Genomic DNA, 23202 nt, shown 5'->3' with positions numbered 1-23202 from the left:
TAAGTATCCGTACATGACTCTTCAGCAAAGAAAAAATCTTCTGTGATTTAAAACTGTTGACACTGAGGAAGGAAAGAAATCATATGCACACAAGAAGCTGTGTCAGGCAAGGAATATGGAGAAAAAGACACAGAAGGATGAAGCAGCAAGGCATCTTTAGTTATAAAACTGAAAGGATGAGGTAAGCAGGGTTCATGCCTAAATCTAGAATGCACATTAAATTCAATATAGGCATTTTTTGTTTAAAATCTGTCAAAGATTTTCTTTGTGAATAGTTATAAATAAAAATGAAAGCAAAGTAAAGCAAGTAAACATTCTAAGCTTCTAAAGTAGTCTCACTGCCATTTTTGAGCTTGTTTTTCCTATCTGAGAAAAATTCAGGTGAGAACAGGGAGCCTGATCTTCCTTTCAAACATTTCAAGCTGGCAAAAGTATCTGATCTGCAGAACCCTGGCTTACCTCTTTGCTTGCTGCAGATCTCATTGTTTACTCTCAAAGGCAAGTTTTAAACCTTTTTTTCTTTTTCTCTATATAATGAGATAGCCAGTTTTGAAAATGCCCTCCGTGAAGGTCAAAGGGGTTTTTTTTAGGTTTTACAAATTCACTGTACTTCCCACTGACAAACAATATGCTATAAACCCCACCATGTTTTCTCTCAGCTATTGACATATTTAACAGAGGGGCAAGGGGAGAAGAAATGAGATTACCTGCTACTGTCCTCTTATGGAAACTTTGTCACCTATTCAATTTTCCCTGTGTGGCTTGATCCCAAATCTGTAAAATGAGGAGAAAGTGGGGTACCATCTACCCCTTGCCCTTTCTCTCCCACCTGCTTTATTTGGTAGTACAGATAGAGCACAGAAGTCACAAGGACACTCACTGATAGTAATTGTCCATATTGGGGCTGATGTTATTTAATGCCTTCATTAATGCCATGGATGAAGGGATCGAGTGCACCCTCAGCACGTTTGCAGTGACACTGAGCTGAGTGGTGCAGTTGACACACCTGGAGCACAGGATGCCATCCAGAGGGACCTGGACAGGCCTGAGCAGTGGGTCCATGGGAATCTCATGGGGTTTGACGAGACCAAGGGCAGGGTGCTGCACCTGGGTTGGGGCAAACCCTGGTATGAGCACAGGCTGGGGATGGACAGATGGAGAGCAGCCCTGCTGAGAAGGGCTGGGGGTGCTGGGGGAGGAGAGGCTGCACATGACCCAGAGAGCCAAAGCTGGGCATGGTCCAGTAAGCTAAACACATCCTGGGCTGCATCAAAAGAGACAGGATTAGACAGTCGAGGGAGGTGATTCTGCCCCTCCTCTGCCCCTCCTCTGCCCCTCTACTCCACTCTGGAGAGACCTCACCCACAGTGCTGCAGCCAGCTATGGGGTCCCCACCACAGGGAGCTCATGGACCTGCTGGGGTGAGTCCAGAGGAGATCCAACAAGATCATTAGAGGGATGAAGCACTTCTCCTATGAGGAAAGGCTGAGAGAATTTGAATTGTTCAGCCAGGAAAAGAGAAGACTTCAGGGTAACCTAATTGTGGCCTTCCAGCACCTGAAGGGAACTTAAAGGAAAGACTGGATGAGACTATTTACAAAGAGCATGTAGTGACAGAACAAAGGGGAATGGCTTGAAAACCAAGAGTAGGTCTAAATCAGATGTTAGGAAGAAGTTATTTACTATGAGGGTGGTGCAGCTGGAAGAGGTTGCCCAGAGAAGCTGTGGATGCCCATTCCTGAAGGTGTTCAAGGCTGGGTTGGACAGAGCTCTGAGCAACCTGGAACAGGGAAAAGGGCCCCTGCCAACAGCAGAGGGGCTGGAACTAGATGCTCCTAAAGGTCCCTTCTAATCTCAATCATTCTATGTTTTTGTGATACTATGATTGAAGTCTTGCATTATTTTTTTCAGACAGATCTCACAATGTAGACCACAAATGTTTTTGTAGAAATATAATAGCCCCCATACAGTTCTGCTGCTCTCTAAGGATGTTTGATTTTTACAGATACTTGAAATACTAGTCTGATATAGCACCAGCACCCAGTCATTAACTTCATATTGTTATACATTCTCAAGGAAAATATTTGGAAAAAGGGAAGAGCAGGAAGTTGTTTTGTACACAAACACGAGTTTCAGAATCTCACAAACAGCTTATCTACACCATTTATGCCAAGTTTGCAACCCATCCATTGGCTGCACGTGTCTATCTTTCTGTAGCCTTAATTAACACTTGGAACATTGTTAACATAGAGCATTCCTTGCAGGAATGGCACATTCTCCAGGGGTTAGCTGAACACAGTTTCTGGGATTTCCAATCATGTTTTCTTTTTCTGTTTTAAACTTCCTCTTAATAGTAAATACAAAGACTTGGCTTTTATGGGAGCATAGTTAGCTGAAGTTTGCTGAAATTATTAATTATAATAACAATTGAAATGTCAATAATTTATTATTTGCTAGATTCTTATTAGTATTGAGGAATATACAGTATTCTCTTTTGAGCAACACTCCTTTCTGAATCTAAACTTGAACTGTAAACATCACAGACTCAGGTTTCTATGCTTATTTCTGAATAAAAACCTACAAATTTTTCAATCTTTTCCATGAGGAAAAAAATCTTATGGAGAAGAGTTTCAGCAGAAACTCTGTGCTGTAGTTTCTGGTACTCTCTGTAAATGATCTTCCAAATTATTTTGAGCTGGAGAATAAACTTTAACCACTTTATGCCCTTCACACAAATGAATGGAGAATCTTCAGGCAAGACAAAGGGAACACAGGTGCTATGTTGAGTTTGCATGGTCAGGTTTTCTAAGGCAGAGAGGCTACAGCAGTGGCTGCTGTGAGAAGTTGTCTGAAGCTTTCCCCGTGTCCAAGAGAGCCAACACCAGCCCCCTCCAAGATGGACCTGCCACCGGCCAAGCCCAAGCTGGGATAGTGTATTTAAGAAGGAGAAAAAGGTACAACACAGTTAGCTACTGTAGAGTTTATCAACAGAAGAGAAGCTGGAAAGATGATGGTTCCTAACCTCATGATTTATGTAAGGCTTATCAAGAGGACTACAGGAACAAAAATACAGGAACCAAAAGCACTCTCTGCTCCAGAGCAGCCAAATGAGATTTTTCAGAAACGTTCTAGGAATATCAGATTTGACAGTACAAATTAGGCCTGTCTGCCTGGAACAGTCACGCTCTGTGAGTGGGGTTATTTCTCCCTATTTATCTCCAGTCAGAAGCAGATACAGATATTGTGCCCTATGCAGTACATCAGGAAACTACATTAACCAGAAGCATGTAAGCAGTGCAGAAGTCCAAATTCCTAGGATTACTGTTCTGAGAAACTATTTCTCTGAAACTGAGGCAAGTAAAAAAAATATTAAAAAAAAAATAAATTTCCAAGTTCTGAAAGGACTTGGTGACACCACCAAGATATTGGATTTGATAGTTCATGGGAACCCAGTTCAGTATTTGAGTGAGTCATTGCTCTTATGCACATACAGTGCCTAAGTAGCTACTACATACAGTCGCTCAGAAGGTAAAATTTAATTTGTTTTCACCCTGGGCAACATGAAAAGTATAGTAAAGTGACTGTGCAAATTACTGTGTTGATTTTAGCCTACTCCTTACGAGTTCTTGTTTGCATTTCAAAAGTCACCTTATATTTTGAAAGCATTAAAAATTTTTATAACCACAAGGAAAGCAGCAATGTTATCCCTCAGATGACTGGTATATTTATATGGCTTTGTAAGGATATACCTCATACAGCCATATCCTGCTAACCTCTCCTCAAGTCACCAAAAAAATTCTACCTGAGGATGCTTATTTCAAATTGCATAACTGTAGTTCAGTGATACGACTGCAGAACACAAATTATACATTCAAAATTCATTATTAAGGTTCCTGGAAATTTATCATAGTGACATATGAGTGTAAGTAACAACTAGCCACTATGCTTAAAGACACAGAAGCTGGTGTTATAGGATTCTTCCCATAAGTTTGCTCATGATTGTACTATCTGCTTTTCCTATGGACAACACTAAACACACTAGTTATGTGCATTGCCCCAATAAACCAAGGCTAGCTCAAACACTGTTCTAGCTTCTGAAATGAGTAGCTGACATGCAACATAGCCATCTTTGAGAATGGCAAGACTGTAATGCAGACTACTTGTTACTCACACTGTGCAAGCTGAGGAATGACTTTATGTAGCAGAGATGCAATTTATAAAGCATGTTTCAACATCCTCAGCAAAATCATTACATTATTTTTAGCAGCTGGGCCCTGTCTCTTTCTGCTGAAATGGAAACCACAGAAGATATTATTAAATGAAGCGTAATTCAAAAGTGTTTCCATTTCAGAGATTCAGCTCCCAAGGATAAAAAGCACACCCTGTTAAAGTTTAAGTTAAGCCTGTTTAAATAGGACATTGAGATCTCTGTATTTTCATCTACATTCAAGCTATGGCTGGAAAGCTGAAACCTCTGAACCCAACATGCCACATATCCAAATTTCAACAGGGCAGGAAGCTAGGAGACTTGCCAAGGAAATGGAGAGCACTTGGAAGTACTCAAAGAAGAAAAATGGCAATGATTCCCCAAGGCTATGGCAACAAAGTCCAGCAATGAGCTGGACATGTAGTAAACTGGATCTCAACTACTTGCAAGGCACAATTGAGTTTCTTTGGGCTCTGTTCAGGGTGATTTTTAAAGGTTTTTTTGGTTGGTTTTTTTTTTGCATGCACCAAAGGAAAAGCTTGTATTAGCTCACAAACTTTGAAAATTACTGTCATTGAAATGCAAGACTTTCAGTGACTCCAAAGGCCTGACTTTCAGAACATAATGAATTCCTATGGAACACTGGCATCTATTAAAATGTTTTATGCTGCAAATCATGCTTAAGAACTATTTGTTTGCAGAAGTTTTTTCCAGACTCTATAGAGTAGCTCAACTTCCTCTTATTTCCACGAATTCAAGTCAGATCTTAATGCAAATAAAATATTCCCTGACAAAAGTATCCTCTAACTTCTAAGTTTCAAACTTAGGAGCCCAAAACCGGGAACCTGAATACTCAAGACACCAAATTCCAAACAAGTCCAGTGGACTGTGAAAACAAATAAAACCGGGGAGGTGTCCCTTCTTACTCTTGCTTTGGACAGTCCATGCCTGTGTTCCCTTTATGTTTATTCCACTTCTCTTGCTCCCTTCTTCTGTTTGTTCCTTCACTAAATGCCCCAGCAATTCCTTAAGGATTTCAGAGAATGAAAATATTAGCCCTAATGTGCTTTCTGCTCAAAGAGTCTCTTGTTATACTCATCTACCCCAGGACACAACTGGCTTCCCCTGCTAGACTATGAAGGGCACACATCTTACTCCAGCTTTATGCAGGACCTTGCACACTTACACCACAAATTTCAGCCTCTTGGTATTATTGTTATAAATCCCAATCTGCTATCAGTAACTTAAAACAGAGCAAATGGCAGATTCCTGAGTTGCTCAGAAAGTTTTGACTGTGATACTCTCACAGCTTACAGATAGTGCAGCCAAGAATTCTTAAGAATTCTGCCAAAAGTCATTTTGGTTCTTAAAGCCTTGGTTCAAACTCTATAGGTTTCAAATACCATTTGTGTCACAGCTTTACCTTCAGAGCCTACCTGGCCACAAGATGATGGTGGTTGTTTGAACTGAACACAAGGGATCAAGAGCTTAAATGGAAGCCATTCTCTTGTCATGCTAAAAGTACTAAAACACTTCATTTTTGCAAACTCATCCAAATTAACAAGCTCTCTGGTTACTTTGACAAAGTCTTCTTTTCCAATACAAATAAAACATTTTTCCTAATAACTGGGAAATCATAATTAGAAGATTTTCACAAGCTTTCTTTGAAACAGAAGTAAAAACAGCCTTTAATACCCTGAGGTCTATTAGGGTCAGTGCACATGAAAAAACTTATCTGGATTTGCTGAGAAGAGTAATAGTTATGCATATTAATTATTTAGCTTATATAGATTATTTAGCTTATACAGAAAGTAGCACAAAACTGACAAGGTCTGATCTACAACAATTATTTATCAAAACCACTTGTCTGGGTCATATTTCAGCATGCTGAACCACAAATGTTGCAAGAATCTGTTTTACCGACATCCCTTAAGGGGGAAGTTTTCCATACATGGAAAAGAAAAAGGAGAAAAAATGCAGAGATCCAAATAATATCTTTTACTTGTCTTTGGCTATTTCTGATAGCTCAGCTGAGAGAGGATCATCTCACCCTCATCTCACACTCACCACTTTTTTCCATAAATTCAGTTACACCTTTAATTAAGCCAAATGCTAGTAATAATGTATGGCTGAATTAATGTAGAATCTCTAAGCTAAAATTTTTCTCAATTGTTGCTTTCAAAGGTAACAGCTTTGTCTGACAGTTTATATCAGCAGCTTGAATGTGGATTGTTTAGTAACAGGTGGACATGATTCCTGCAATAACCAAGAAAAATTCATTAGCAGGAAATTCAAATAGCAGAAAATCATCCAAAAACTTGCAGCCACCTGTTAACAAAATCTACATCAAAACACTACTAGTAGCACACTCTGCTTTTTTATCTCATGCATAATTAAAAGCTGTCCACAGGAATACTCAAAGCACAAAACAAGTGTGGAAACTCAAAAAAGAAGCTGACAAGCAGCAAAAATGCAGTAATCTTGTATGCATACACTAGCAGATAAGCATATATAGTAGGAGAACAGGTTCACTCTTAAAGCTCTGTCACCAGATTAATGGAGAGTTGCAGTAACATCAAGCAAATCTAACAAAGTAATCCTGTTCTGAGTTCTAAATCTAACAAACTTCAAATACCATTTAAGACAGAGCTTAAAAATGCCAATTGAAGAATTCAAAATTTTGCAATCAAAGAAGACAGTATTAAATCAGGTATTTTGAAAAAGTTTACCAGGCACAAATACATTTGGATTTACTTGGTAGTCTCTACACAGCAGAAAGCTGCTCTACTTGATAAACTGCTGGTGTGCCTTATAAAACTTTAAATTTTTTTAATCTATAAACCCCACTTCCCTAAGCCAGTGAATGTATCTCCAACATTAATAATGTCTCAATCTGTATCCTTTGGGAAGAGACACAGAAATTCTCCCACTCATTTTTGTGACTTGATGACTTTTAGCCTAGTTTTTATGGCTTAATACCATTTTTTTAAAAAGGTGGTATAGGCTGATATATCTGCATATGATTCTTCCATCTGCTGCCTCATTCCACTGGTCCATTTCCACATAACACAGGTCATGATTATTCTAAAAGGCTCCCAACAGATCATTCAAAGGTGTTGTAACAGCTCCATGTGCTCTGTTAACTGCAAGACAGTCCACAGTGAATACAGCACACTGAAATAGCCAACCAGCAGTAACAGCTGGTTCTCCTTCTTGTGTTTCCAACAGAAATGAGACTCCTGCTGATGCCCCAGAAGCACCATTTTGGAAGCAAAAAATTGTATGAAACTCTTCTTACTTACATAGGACTTCACTTCTCTTTACAAATCCTGCAGAATTTAGGCTGCACAGGCAGGACCTAAGCATGGACAGCATCATCCCTCTCAGGCTTTGGGAGAAATACAGATACTGATTGAGTATGCAAAGATGGGTTTTGGAAAGGAAATTCTAAACAGTGAGATGCTCAACGCCTCCTTTTTTGGTCTTTTTAGGTAAGATTTGCCTTCAGGTGTCCCAGGTCACCAAGACCAGTGGAAAATTCTGTCTGAAGCAAGAAAAATCTACCCATGGTGGAGAAGGATCAATATCTAAATAAACTGGAAAAAAAACCCCAGGTCAATCAAACCTGACTGGATGCACCCAGGAATGCTGAGGAAGCTGGATCGTGTCACACTTGAGGCCAACCTGAATTGTCTTTGAAAGGTCAGGGTGACTGAAAGAAGCTCCTCAGAAATGGAGGAAAGAAAATACCCTTCCTATCTTTGAAAAAGGCAAGGATCCAGGGAACTATAGATTAGTCAGCCTTACATCCACCCCGGGAAGATTATGGTATCCTCTAAACAGGATTAAGGACAAGAAAGTAATTTGGAACAGTCAACACTGATTTATGAAGAGGAATAAAGATGACTAGGTTTGGTGAAAGGGAGAAGAGCAGTACATGTTGGTTACCTTAGTAAAATTTTTGATACTCACATAACATCCTGAGACAAGCTAAAAAGTGCAGGCTAAATAAATAGACAGAGAGATAGACAGAAAACCTGCAGAGTTCCCAGTGTCAGAGAGCTCTGATCAGCTGTACAACATCCATTTGGAGACTAGTCACTTATCAAACATACACCAAGGTAAACACCAGGTGCTGCGCCAGGACTGTTTAACATCTGCTCAATAAGGCAGAGAGCACCCTCAGCACATTTTCAGATTACTGGAGATTTGGAGGAGAAGTTGCTACACCAGAGTTAGTGATAGTGACATTCAGAGGGACCTCCACAGGCTGGAGAAACTGGCCACTGGGAATTTCTTCAAGTTCAGAGGGAAATGCAAAGTCCTACAACAATTAAGAAACAACCTCAGGCACCAGAAGGGCAGTGGAAAAGCTACTTGACAGAAACCAACCTGGAGGTTGGTGCACATGAGCTGAATATGAGGCAGCATTGTGCACTTGTAGCAAAGGTGGCCAACAGCCTGCAGAGTTGCATTAGGATGAGTACTGCCAGCAGGTCACGGGACACGATCGTGCCCCCCTATTTCATACTGCTAGATCCTCTCTGGAGTGCTGGATCTTGCACTGTTTTCCCTAGTACAGGAGAGACATGGAGCAAACCCAGTGCAGTGCAGTGAAGATGATTTATGGATTAGAGCACCTGTCATACCAGGAGAGGCTAATAGAGCTGAGATGTTCAGCCTGGAAATGAAAAGGCTGAAGGGAAACTTGTAACCATGTAAAAATATCTAACAGGGTTGGAAGAAGCTAGAAACTCTCAGTCACGTCCAGAAAAGGGACTAGGAACATGGCAAATTTTATGTGAACATAATGAAAATAATTTTTTTGTACTCTGAGGGTGATTGAACACTGGAATTGGTTGCCCAGAGAATTTGTGGAGTCTCCAACCCTAAAAACACTCCAAATCCAACAGGGCACAGTCCTGTATGCCAGCTGTAGAAGCCAGTTGTATTTGACCCTGCTCTGAGCAGGGGGGTGAGACAAGATGATCTCCAGAAGTCCCTTCCAACTTCATCCTTTCTTTTCTATGATTTTGAGAAATGATTTAAACAGAACTCTTAAACCACCTTTTACAGAAGGAAACAGTAAGAACTGATGATTGCATTTTCTAGGTTATTGTTGGGGTGTGGATTCAATCTCCCGATAATTAATTCATAGGTTCAGCAGCTGCCGACAATGTCTACATAACTGAATATTTTAAGTTTAAAATCCCAGGATTCTTCAATAAGCAGTTTTAAAATATGTGTAGCATAAACAGAAATAAGTGATGTGCAATTTTAAAACAAATTTGGCACCTTTACATGAATCCTCCCCCTTCTCTGTATGCAACAGCAATGGAAGACATCTGCCTAGAGAAGATTGCATCACCTTTGCAGACACAGAGACTGTTCAAAGGGAGGCTTCCAGCATAAATTATTTGTAGTACGAACATCTTGAAACATTTCAAGCCTAACGAGGAGTACCTTCAGCAAAACTCAGCTACATTCACGATGAGTGAATGTGTACTGTTTGAAGCTCCAGTTTTCTTTTAAGGCTATATACAGCACCCTCTTTCTTACAGTGCAGTCTCAAAAAAAATCAGCTTTTACTCTTTACCCACCAGATACTTCATCCATTTGCCACTCTCACCGTATTTCAGACTGCATGTTCCAAAGCCATGCACAAGTAGATGATGATCCTACTCTGCATATTAGTCTCCACATGAGGTCACCAGACCTATGCTCCTGTTGCCAACCTCTAGCATTATTTATTTCTACAGCAGGAAAAAAATACCATGTTCAACAGAAATTAAACAGGAGAGAGGGTCTTCTCGTCAGAAAACTAAGCTATGAAATTGGTTTGGGGCTGGCAATTGGCTCCACATCATAGCAACATTATCACTAGCTATGTGATATCCGGTCACCACCATACTAACTTGATATTAAACACTGAGATCAGGTATTCAGAAAGGCACAAGATGTGCTCCAAGCCTCTGCCTGCCTCCCTATATGTTTCCTGAAGGGCAGGGAGGATGGAAGTTAGGCCAGCAGTTCAGATTCTTTTGAAAGACATTTGGGGCTGAATGCAGTTAATCTAACTTAAGTCAGCTTAAGGTACTTGAATTTACTGGACTGGGGACTGAGTGTCCCTGGTTTGTCCTATAAAGAAGGGAGTATAGGCAGGACTTCCAGGGTCAATTCTAAAAAGCCAGTAAGATCTCTCTTTGATAGTGGCTATTAATACTGACTATAGAAGGAAACTAAGGAGAATATGCTTCCAGTCTACACACTTCAGATAGGAGTACAAAGCTGCAGGAGATGATTATGCATTTTGAAACTATACATGTTATATTTAGTTGAAACCAGGAGAGCAGTTCAAGGAGCATATAAGACAGCCATCACTAAAACAAATTAACTGCTTTAATACTTCAGCAATATCTTAGCATACAATTTATTCCAAGCAGTGTTACAATGAAGAGACCTTGGTACCCTGTACTATGGTATGTACAGTCTGTAAAATAGTGAGCAATATTTGAAAACTTGTTCTTTTAACATTGTTTTAGAAATACATGAGCAATTAGGATGCTGCTTTTCACACAGCAGCCCTTGTTTGTTCTGTGGGAATATCTGATCAAATACAGAAGAATGAAAACAACCACATTTCTCACCTCTCAAATAGACCAGATAATACAGAATTCAGACTGGTCTGTGTTTTTCATTAAACAAGATATGTTTACAAGTCAAATGAAAGCAATACTTGCTCAAATGACCTCCTTTCTACTGTTTGGAAGATTTATTGAAGGCAATATAGAACAGCAACAATAGTCAATCATAGGTGGCAGACTGCCCTTTTATTAGGCATACTGAAGCCAATTAATCTAAGAAAGCTTTCTCCCTTTACCTCCTGGAGGCAAGTATGCTTAGAATGCACTTAAAAATTCTGCAGCAATAAAGGTGCTGAAGCTATTAATTTGAACTTTGAAAAATTATTTACAGGCACTTGAGATGCTAAGAATTAACATTCTCCATACTCTACTGGGCAATATAATTTGATTAGATCTAAGACTTAAAAAATAAAGTTCTAAAACAAAGCCTTGTGATACTGCCATCCTCAGGGGTAGCAGGAGAAGATAAAGGAATGCTTGTGAAAGGAGGTAAAAGCAGTAGGAACACTGAAACCTGCCTTAACACTGAGTAAAATAAGCTGGGTTAATCACAAGTCTTCAAATAAGGTTGCAAATGAAGGTGGGTTACTGAACTGGGAACACATATACAGCACAAAAGTAATCAGTTACTTAAATTTATTTCCAGATGTCAGATTATCTGTTATTTATATGAGACACCAAAGGCCATTTGAGGTGAAAAGCAAGTCCATAATAATCTTATTAATTATGAAACATCAAAACCCAAGATGTCTTAATTCATGTTCTAATTTTTGCAGTCCATGTGCTTCTAATTAGAATTGCTGTAATATATTCTCTTGGGAAGCATATAAGAAAAGTGAGTAACGTTTTAGTGGCAGCTTCCTCTTTTAGGGCAGAACCTTAAATTCTCCTTTATTCTTGGATTACTTGAAACATCCTCCTTGGATTATCTTCATTGTAAATTAAGTTATAATCTTACCAGTTTCACAGCTGGGCCCAGTGAAGCCTTGTGGGCAGGCACACACATTGGAAGCAATGCAGGCTCCTCCGTTCCTGCACCCGTCTTTGCAAAATGCTGCAAGATGCAAAAGCACAGTGTAAGGGTAAGAGAATCCCACTCAGCAGCCCTGCAGGTGGGCACAGTCTGCCAGCAGGCTGGCACAGAACACCGCCCGTGCGGCACAGAGTGCAGACACTGCCTCCTCCCAAGGATAGAGGTCACAAAGAGATGGTTTATGGCCCCCCTGCCTCACTGGCCAGATGGGCTGACAAGCTACAGAAGGAGATTAGAGTAAATCATCTGAAGACAACAGCTCCCATATGTGCTCCTTCACATGCACTGGGAAGCAGTGAAAGACAACATCTTCCCTTGGAACAGACTCTCCTAGGGCAGTGCTGGTCTGTTCTGCTGCCCAAATAAAGGCCTGAACATAACAGGCACAACTGAATATTAAAGTGTCTGGCTACCTCAGTCCTTTATTAAGTAATTTAATAGAAACAATAAAAATACTAATTTTGTCTCAAGGGATTCTGAAGAACTTTGAAACTTTTAGCATTTACAGCTTAAAGTCAATCCTTGGGTTTGTTCTTTGGCATGCTGTGCTTACATATTTTTGGTGTAGCATTCTCCAGGAGTGTGTGCTTTTAAGAGCCACTTCTGTAGACCCAGAAATGCAACCAACTCTGCTTGAAAACACAGTAGCTGTTAGTTGTTCTGATAGCATCTGCAAAATGCTCTGGCCAGAAGAAACTGTAGGTGAAACTAGGCATCTGGAAGTTATAGCCAACACAAAGAGCTGCTTCGGGGCACTGGTCTAGCCCTGCCAGAGGTAACCAGCCAGAGGTGCCAGGCTTTGGTTTGCAGCTGCTCTGTGTAACTGCAGCACTGATGAGCTCTTATGGCTCAGGGAAAACTGTTATGGATTTGAGCTATCCAGCTCTCAGTTTTGAGACACCAGCCCTGTGGTGAGGGAGCATTTCCACTGAGACACGTAAGCTTCCCGATCCAGGGGTGCATGGTGCACAGGACTGCAGCTGGCAGCACAGTGCATGGAAAGCTGCCAAAGACATGGGGGCAAGAGGCATATCCAGGTCTCTCTGATGGACACTGGCATCCCAGCCAGGGCTGCGGAGAAGTACATGTTTCAGATTTCAATACACAGTCTTAGAGCCTTCTCCTGCATACTGTCTTCTCAATATTGAGGAGGGAGGGCAGGTATATACTTTTCTTTCACAGTGGGGCCAGGTGCCCTCTGAATTGTCAGATCTACAGTCAGAGCCCTTACTCAGAAGAGCTGAACACAGTGCTACAGGGTTATGCACCTTCTCTTTGATCCAAAGAACCTTTTAGTAGCTGACTCCCCTCCAGCAGAAGAATTTGGGACTGCTACCAAGCACAGGGCAGGAATGAGCTGTGTTCTTCTGAAAGAAGTTGCTTTGGGTTTAAACCTCATCAGGGTAAGACTTTCTTCTTATTCCCCAGAGAGCCCAGCACAAAAGGACATATTTGCTGACACATGTCCCTCTACCCATGTGTTTGACTAGAAGTGAACCAGGCTGTGATGTTTTACAAAGAGCTTGTCTTTGGTAATATAGAAAAATTGTACTATTAATCAGGTGATGGAATAACTAGTGCTAAGACCTTAAGCAGACTTAGCAATTAAAGAAATTCTGGGTTGCTTAGATTTGGCAATAGACAGCAGCAGAAGGCATCTATGTGACATTACCAATGTTAGCTCTGGACTTTTAGATTCTAAGAGATCAAGAGCACCAAGGCCCAACCTCAAGGAACACTGGCTGTGTCTGTCCCACTTCTCACATCTGAGCTTATTCCCCTACAGCTACAATACTTTTATTTTCAAGCACTCTCTGTATCCTGTGGTCAGAGCTTGAGAAATTCCAAGGATTTGGGCCCAGCTACCAAGTATAATTTCTTCTGATGTGAAATGCAACAGGAATAAAAGCAGTCTTGTACCTCTGGGAAAGCATCTTTTTAAGACTAGAAATTTAAGTTCTAATATTTAGCAGTGAATCAGAATGTTAGAATACACATTAGAAAACACTGCCTCACTTGTAGTGGAAGTTTTGTATGCCCATGTCTACTGCTTTTCTCATTTATGATAACAAGACATACCAAACAATTTTTAGTTCATCCAAGTAAAACAGCAAGTCACTGACCACGGACAATGTAAATCTGACAATGTTTTCACAGACTAAGTTTTTTGGTAACTGCAGGCCTCCTTGAATGCTGTACCATATATAGAAACTGCTGACACAAAAAATGAAACATAACTACTTCAAATTTTAGAGCCTACTATCTCTGTATGCATCATCTTCAAATTACTGCAGACTGCCAATGCTAAGTCAGTGTATATAAGCCTGTGAAGATCATATAGGTGAAGGACCCAAGTGACTAGCTTGGCATTTTGTCTCTCTTGTTCAAGGCAAACGACCAGAACTGCATCAACAATGACAGAGCATCTCATTCAGGTTTCCAGCAGCTTACCTTTGCAGATGGTGCCATTTCCCGTGTACCCCGGCTTGCAGACACAGTTGTGCCCACCCACGGTGTTAAAGCAGAGTGCATTCTCATCACAGTTGTGCTGGTTTGTTACACATTCGTCATGCTCTGAAAAGGGAAGCAAGAATGGTCCTGAATTTTTAAAAACCACAACAAAATAGGAGATTTGTATAGGTTTCCAGATTAAAAAAGAGAAACACAGTAGTATTTACTGCCAATGTATCCTATGTGAACATGTAACCATGGGACAGGCAGGGTATCTATTTTTATCCCATACTAGTATGTAGTAACTGCACTGCAGCATAATTCCACCTTCATTAACAGGGAGCCACCATCATTACACTTTCTATGTGGGCTCCAGTATTCTCTTAAACATTTGCCGAAGAGCTGGCTAGCATACTGAAAAACCATATGCTACTTCTACTGTGTAATTTATTCATGCAGGTTGATCTTATGTGGGATTCTTTGGGTTTCCTTCAGAAAGCTGACTAACGGTGTGAGACGCACGCTCCAATGTGCAAACGCCGTGGTTAGCAGAAGGCAGGTCTTCAAAGTGCAGCCCATGTTTTCCTTCCCCTCAGCCCATACAAAGCACTTTATTTAGATGAAATAAATAACCTGGAAACAGAGGTCTGCCTGCTTTTCAAGGGGCTTCTAGCATGGTATGTCTTAGCACCGGAGTGTGATGGATGAGACTCCTCAGTCTGGTGACTAGGACATGCTAGGAAATATCCCTTTTGGGAATAAATTAACAGTCTGGAGAATGCGATTTTGTGTTGGCTTCCAGTGCACTACTTAATCTGGAAAAAAAGAGCATTGCTTAAGTATTTAGGGTACAGAACTTTTTAATGTTTTAGCTTGTGATTTTTAAGAAATGGTAAATGGAATCTTAAAATAAGATGCCCTAAAGCGTCATTTCAAAATGATACATGAAAAGCTCTATTATTTTCAAAATGCAGTATCTTAGTCTGTAGGTGTCAAAATAAAATGCTTCGATCTTCTGGAAATACTCCTTGCATTTTTTGTTAAATCAACAGTATTCATCTATCCACATATAATTTCAGAGCCCTGAAATTTAAATTTCAGGAAAACCAGCTGTTTGGGGAACATAAAGACATCTAATTTTAATCAGCACACATGGGCTAACCTGCATGTGAAGTTTTCATAGCTATCATTCTGGCCAGGTTTTAGTGAATTTTATTAGTGCAGCTTAGACCAGTTCTGCCTTTTTAGCCTAAGTCTTAAATCTGGAATCAGATGCTCTTTCTTCCCCCATTTTGAGGGGGAAGACTGCTCTGAATCTTCCTCTTTATAAATAATGACTGCACATATCCCACTGAGTTGTCAAGAAAATTAATTTCTTAACATTTGCAAATCACTATGGAAATTTTCAACGTGCTATTTCAATAGTGGCCATAAACTGTAGTAGTATAAAACTGGCAGAATGACACATATCCAATCCATCAGTAGAGGCAAATTTTCCTCTAGTAATGGCAAGGACCTGTTATTTAAAAGGAGGAAACATTTACCTTAATATAACTAATAAATTTTAAATGCTACACAAGTTTAGTTTTATTTTTGTGGGTTTGCTGTTGTTAAGTGTTTATTTGTTTGGTTTTTAATAACATTAACCTAATATCCCTCTTCTAAACAAGGAGTTGTGTCTGTTGTATCACCAATCATGCTCTCTTCAACCCTCCCTGGGTGCAGCAGAGCACAGGCTGCATGCCTCTGCCCTACAGCATGAGATTTAATTACTTTGCTCTCAGCACGAATAACCAAAATTGTTATTGTTCACCAAATGATCCAGCCCCTCTAAAATCCACTTAACAATATTTGACTCTGACCTCCTAACATAGTGAAATCACTTATGCTGGCTGGAACAGAAGTTATGTGAAACCACTCCATAATACAAAAATAAAGTAATGGTCATGCAAATTTGGTTTAAAAGTATAATCTATATTGTAACAGTACCCTGGCTTTCTTATTTTATGTTAATATTATGATATTATTTAAATATGGGGTTTTATTTAAATATTAATTATTTTGTATTTTTTAAATAACACACAAGAAGTAAATTATTATGAGAATATGTGAAACTTATTCAGCAGGCCAAAATACCCTGCAAAGACATTATCTTGGTATCTTAAGAGAAGGAATACATCACACTGGTAAACTCAGCTTAAATAACTACATTTGACAAATTAAGTATCATGCTCAAAGAGGAAGCATAGCCATCCATCTTATGCCTTAGGAATGCAGAAGCACCCCTGGCATGTACAGCAGCTCTTAACGAGGGAAAAGAGTATATTAGAGAGCAGCAGGTGATTGCAGACTGCCACAGCAGGAGGAAGGGCTCTATGTGTGTGGCTGGAGCAGCTCTGGAAGCCCACCAAGGTTTGCAGGAGCAGAGCCTTGAAGATCATTTGCACAGGTGAGTGTCCTTCATATAAAGAGATGACTGCCACGTTTGAGTGTGCCTTCCTAACACTTGCTTTTCGGGGGTAAGAAAAACTACTGAGTCTTTGAAGATGGAATTTTTTTTTTTCTTAAAGCATACAAGATCAACAAAATTAACTTTCCATGGGCTAAATAGCAGGACTTGGATGCAAAGGTAATATGCCTGGTATCCTACTCTATGTAAGCTTTGGGGTTTCTTATCCTCATGCAAGAAAGTTCATGGAGTATGCTTCTGCACAAACTGTATTGAAACAGCCATCACTACTTCTGTAGTTACCTGCTCAAACTTCAGATCTATTTTTATTGAAATCACATATTACTGACTCATAAAAAATTCATGTTTTAATAAATGATTCCTGGATTGAAGTTTACATGTCATTTTTAGGTGGAAAATGTTTCAGAGAGGAGAAAATCTGTGATCCAATTAAAGGAGATTTTAATATGATTGGAATACAAAAAAATTGGCAAAACAAGGAGGATCAGTAGTTGGTTTTACAATCCATCTAAATTTGTTTCTCTATATCATCTGATCTTAGCTTCAATAACACAAAATCATCTAAAGACAGTGCTGCTTCATACTGCTTTCTACAGTGACACCTAACAGAGCAGACAGCTTAAACTTCAGGAGTGGCTCTTTTATGGACTGCTTACATGGCTAAACTACATCTGAAAAAATCCTGTACAGAAACCATGTCACTACATCTTCTCTTTCAGCACTTGGCACACTATCCACACCAATTTAGAGCCCACCAGAAACAGGTTTATCACTAGTGATAACAAGACAGATTGTTCAGCTTTATTAAAACAGAAATACTTATTCTTAACAAAAAGGGTGGTGCTCTGTTCATAATTCTTCCTCAGTTCATGCTTATCACTTTGGTTTCTTTTTTTAATCAAACACTTGGAAAGTCACCTTAAAAGAAAAAGGAGAAAATTGCAGTTCCTGAGTTGAGCAACCTTAAATACCAAATCAGAAACTGCAGAAGCAGATAGGACCATGCATTATAAAGAAGCAAAAAAGCAATTTATAAAAGAATCATTAAAACAGATGCTACAATCTGGTTTTTAATTTCAAAAACCAGTCTTGAAACATTATTTGCCTGATTTAGAAATGCTAAAATTTTATTTCTCGAGGCCATTTATTTCAAAACTCTTTAGAAATCATGTCACATTAAATGAATGTTCCATACTTATTTCACTGCACACTATAATGAAGATAGGGACAGGCTGGAGACAATAGTATTACAGAGGCAAAGAAATGAAAATTATTTTTGCAGAGAAATTTCAATGAAATTTTAATGAAATTTTAATGATTTCCCAACCTGAACTTGCATAAACAAAGACCAAATGCACTGGTTTCAATGAATCCTAAAGCTTTATTACCTAGTATATCTGAAATCCATTTTGCACTGTCCAGGACTTAAGCTCAACACTGTTGAATTTCATAACAGCTCTGTTCTGGGAATCAAATGAAGTCTTAAATACTCTATTTATATTGACTAAACTACCTCTGGAATGAGATCTTTCTAGATAGAGAAAAAATTTTAACTCAAAATTTGCTATTGCCTTATGGTAAGAATAACAGTAAAAGTAAGTGCTTATGTATGTCTCTTTAAATAATTCTTAGGATGCAGACAACAAGGCAAAAATTATGTGATGATGCAATTTATTTACTTTTGCATATTTGTGTGTGCAAATACATTATGCACACAAAAATATATATACATATATATATATATACATGTATGTGTATAATATATACATGCATGTATATATGTGTACATCTATACATACACATATATATGTATATATATACATATACAGGATATATGTGAAGAATATAGTAAAGGTTAAGAATTTTATTTTAATTTGACTTATTGTGAAATACTGTTTAAGAATATCCCACATTGCTTGTTTGAGAAAAACTTTACTTCAGCAGGGTATCTAGGGTGAAGCATTGCCCCCTACAAAGTGAGACTGGTGGAATAAACTGATCCAGACCTACTAGATGCTGTGATGCATCTCAATGCAGTGACAGCTGGGGACCTGTCTTTCCAAATTTGTTATCTGTGCAGAGATTCTTGCTGAACTTAGTAAAATTTAATATGTTGTCCACAAGGTGTGGCACCTGCCTCCTCATTCACACTATGCAACGTCAGCCCCTATCCTTCCTACTGCATATTTTATGATTAAAAATAAATGTCTGTATAAAATTTCCTACATGCACACTGTGAGTCTTCCCAATATATGCCTTGTGTATCCAGATTCTGAAAAGGTCTAAGAAAAAAATATAATCATAATCCAATCCAATAGCAAATAGGAATGACAACTGAGTTGAATCCCTTACTTAGGGATGGAAAATATGCTGGCAGTTTTCATGAATCATCCATTAACAACACTGGAAAATATGGGCTGAGATAATTTTTAAGGTGCAGAAATGCATAAAAGTTCCCAAAAATTTAAATAGAATACATCCCTGCAACTGTAATCTTGAAACATGATGCAACAGATATTCACTGCTCCGTGAAGAACTTGTGAACCCAGATTAAATGAAAATAATTTAAATAATAAGAATGTATTAGGTATTTTCCCCTTTTGATCTCTCTGCATTCAAAAATTAAAATTACTTCGGCCTTCTGACTCCTTTGCATTGATTTGGTATAGAACCACAGAACCATGGTGACCAGCTGGATATCTGATGTGGCAGTGACAACAGATGAGATTTACTTGAATTATCAATAGCCAACACACTTAAATGTGCACTTAGAGTTTATCTTAATTACAAGGGGTTTTTCTCCCACCTATAGTTCCTGTACAAGACAAAAATTAGTAGCAATTATATATGTAATATGGAAGACTTATTCCATTAAGATCATTTGAGAAATGACAGATGGTTAATCTCTTTTAAGACTTCATATTAACTCATTTAAACTCTAATTGGCAGAGTTAATTTAAATCACAGTATATGTACACTATTTTTAAAGAGCAAATGCTGTAAATTTATTGATCTATTTGCTGGAAAGTGTCCAAAGAAGGGCACTGAAACTGGTAAAGGGACCAGAGAACAAGTCTTATGAGGAGTGTCTCAGGGAACTGGGATTGTTTAGCCTGAAAAAAAGGAGGCCAAGGAGGACCTTCCCCACAACCAGCTGACAGGAGGTTGTACACAGGTGAGGGCTCAGTCTCATCTCCAAAGCAGCAGGCAACAGGACAAGAGAATTGACGTCAAATTGTGCTTGGCAGTTTAGATTGGATACTAGAAATACATTCTTCACTGTAAGGGCTGTCAAGCACTGGAACAGGCTGCCCAGTGAAGGGTTTGAGTAACCATCCCTGGAGGCATTTAAAAGACATTTGTATGTTGCACTTTGGGACATAGTTTGGTGGTGGACTTGGCAGTGATGGGTTGGACTTCATGATCTTAAAGGACTTTTCCAACCCAAAAGAGTCAATGATTTTATATTTTCCATATATTTATGTTAAAATTTTTGATTTATATTCCCCAATCATTTTTTTCTATAGACATTTCTTAATTTAAAAGCAAAATAAAACCTGTGTTTTAATTACACATAGAGTTATAATCACACAGTTTACCCTTAGTTAATGCTTGAGTCATTAATAACCACCAGCAGCTTCAGTTCAAAGCTGGGGACACCAAAAACCAGGTCTACAAGAGTTTGTTCCCTATTATCCTGTTGCTTGACTGATTTTTGTCTTCATATATCCCCGTATATATATTTTTGTCTTCATATATTCCCATATATCCATGCTATTCTTGGTCCTCATTTTCTAATTCTTTCTTCAGTGCAGTCATAAATGACAATTTCTGTAGAGCAGCTTCTTGCTCCCACCCACAGCAGGATCAGGGAGATAATTAGAAGGGGAAAAGCCATAAAACTCATGGTTTGAGACAAAAAAGACAAGTTGATGGATAAAATACATATTTTGTGGCAGGCCTACCCTTATTCCCTCCATCTTCCTCTACAGCTCTTCATTTAATGCCTTCAACTTTGTTAAACCCACCTAAGATTCATCTTCTTCAAAATGTGTTTTGTAATTTCCAATTTCATGGAAAAATACACATTTTTACAAAATACACTCCTCTCATGAAGGCTTCTATTGCAATATTAATCAGTGTTACTCCATGTAACATCCTGTAATTTTTATACTTTTCAACCAGTTAGGTAGAGTAAATATATTAAAGAATATTTTGCCTGACAGCTGAAGTTAAAAAAAGCTTTAATTAAACTCCACTTTCTTTCAAGTCTGCCATTTTCTATATTCCCTCTTCAACAGAAAAGTTTAAGAGAAGGATTTTCTAAAGCATTTAGCAGAGACCCAACTGTTTCCCCTAAAGGAATGTCTGTAATTCCTACTGATTACAATGGCAGGATTGTAGCATAAATGCAAAATTATTCTGAAATCCTACTTTAAGAGATTTCAGTCTGGACCTTGGCATGGACCTTGTCACCCACTTCTTTTTGCCTTAATTCAAACTGATCTCTTAGTATCTTTCACCAGTGACATTTTGAAATGAGGTTTCCAGCTTTTAAAAGGTATTTCATTGAGTACACTTTCCAGACTTTCTTCACCAATTAATTTTTTTTTTTTAATCTAGCCAGATGCACTATTTATTCCCAGGTAAATCTTACTTAATTCCAAGTTCTTTGTATACAAAAACTCCCAGACACTTATGATAAACTGATGCTTTCAATATCTTCTATTATGTGGTCAAAAGTGGTGATAGTAAATTCTGCATCTCCAGTGGTGCTCCCTACTTTATTGCTAGTAGAACAGTCAGACTAGAGCTGCAAGTACTATTTCCTCAGCCAACTGAAAACTGTATATTTTAATTCTTCTAATTCCAACCCTTTTATTTACAGCTTCCTTGTATGGCTCCATGTTATTACAAGTCTGCCACTAGCAATAGATACCCGCTGGATATTTGGCCTCCCTCCCACACATATTTCAGCTACACAAATAAAAGCTGTAAAGTAACCTGACTGCTGTTGAGGCTGGCAACTTGCTGCCTGTTCTCATATTTCCTTAGTACCAACTTTGAGATTACTCACATGACCAGAAGGCTCAATAAAAACACCTCTGAACACTTTCTCAGCACCAAGTTAACAGAAGGTGGATATGCAAAAGTGATAGAAGGAAGATGTCTCAGCAATCAAAACTGCCAGAGAACAGTAATGTTCTCAAAACTCTCTAGAAACAGCTGGTGCTGCTTCTTTTCTTTTTGGAATAGCACTGTGGCCAGGGTTTGTCAACACATTTCAGGGGCTCCTGGAAAATCAGTTATAACATCACAGCACCATTACCTAAGTCAGCACTTGTCTGGCAAGGCACCACAGTGGTGGATGAAATGCTGCTGTTGCTTTGATCCTGCTCTTGTCTGCAGGAACCTGGAGCAACTTACCTAACCATAAATGTTGGGAAACAAATGGGCTTTTTTTCTTTCTTCTCATGCAACAGAGAATTCTTAATCCATTAAGTAGCTCCTCTCATTTCCCTGGCAGTGCTGTGACTCAGACACTCAGATCACTCACTGTCTATAAAGAACAGCACTATTTTTGATAAGACAAGATGCTTGAGCTCCCAAGGGAGAGAAGGCCTTCTTTCACTGTTGCTCACCTGATGTTGAAGAGAGTTCTCTACTCAAAAACAGGGACAAAGTTATACTTCAGTGATGGTAAGGTAAGGCAATATTGCTGCTTTTCCCTTTGGTCAGCCTTGATGCCATCTCCAGTGATACAGCCAATTTTCCCTAGCATACATCCTCCCTGGTGGTTTACAGAGGCACACCAAAACAGCACAGCAGATGTATCCTTCATGAACAGTGCATGCCAGCTGCCTCCCCTGGCCACAAAAGCACCTGGGGAGAACGGCACAGCCAGTGCTCAGCACTGCACAGGATCAGGGAGGAGCTAACCCACACACCTGGCCTTGAGAGCCATGAAGTGCTCCTGCCTGCTGCAGTTCAGATAGAGCCCTTGGTGCCAGAAGATAACCTGCCTGAACTGATTCTAACAAAAAGCTGCACGGCACAGTAAAGGAGATGCAATGAATGTGCTCTCACCTTCCTTCCCCCACCACTGTAATGGTATGAAACTTGACACTGGCTAGCTTGTTTCATGGGTAGATTTTCCAGACCACGTGTTTTTGTTGCCACAGTTCAATTGCTACTGTCTATCAAGCTTACAAATAATTACTTCTGTACTTACATGCATCATAAAATCATTAAGGTTGGAATACCTATAAGATACTTACGTGTATTTTATATTGATAAATAAATACTTGCATAAGCACATCTTAGCAAACTGCATATATCTGAAAAATCCTGCCATCAAATTTGCTGCCTTTTTTAAGGACACCATGAATTGTTCTAA

The 23202-nt window shown here is 39.1% G+C and overlaps 1 protein-coding gene across 2 annotated transcripts in view; it reads right to left on the bottom strand.

Moving 5' to 3' along the window:
• Nucleotides 1-23202, bottom strand: part of NELL2 (neural EGFL like 2) — a 134344-nt gene that overhangs the window by 24520 nt on the left and 86622 nt on the right. For both annotated transcript variants that reach the window (XM_071423566.1, XM_071423565.1), the window contains exons 14-15: nt 14336-14458; nt 11810-11905 (exon numbers count right to left, since the gene is read on the bottom strand). In XM_071423566.1, the coding sequence (XP_071279667.1) occupies nt 11810-11905; nt 14336-14458 (219 nt within the window). The remainder of the gene's footprint in view (nt 1-11809; nt 11906-14335; nt 14459-23202) is intronic.

The sequence above is a fragment of the Agelaius tricolor genome, unplaced genomic scaffold (assembly GCF_023055355.1).
Source record: "Agelaius tricolor isolate 1412-34295 unplaced genomic scaffold, bAgeTri1.0.p SCAF_3, whole genome shotgun sequence".
Lineage (NCBI taxonomy): Eukaryota > Metazoa > Chordata > Aves > Passeriformes > Icteridae > Agelaius > Agelaius tricolor.
Note: the sequence above shows the minus strand (reverse complement) of the source record. Positions and strands in the feature narration are given on the sequence as shown.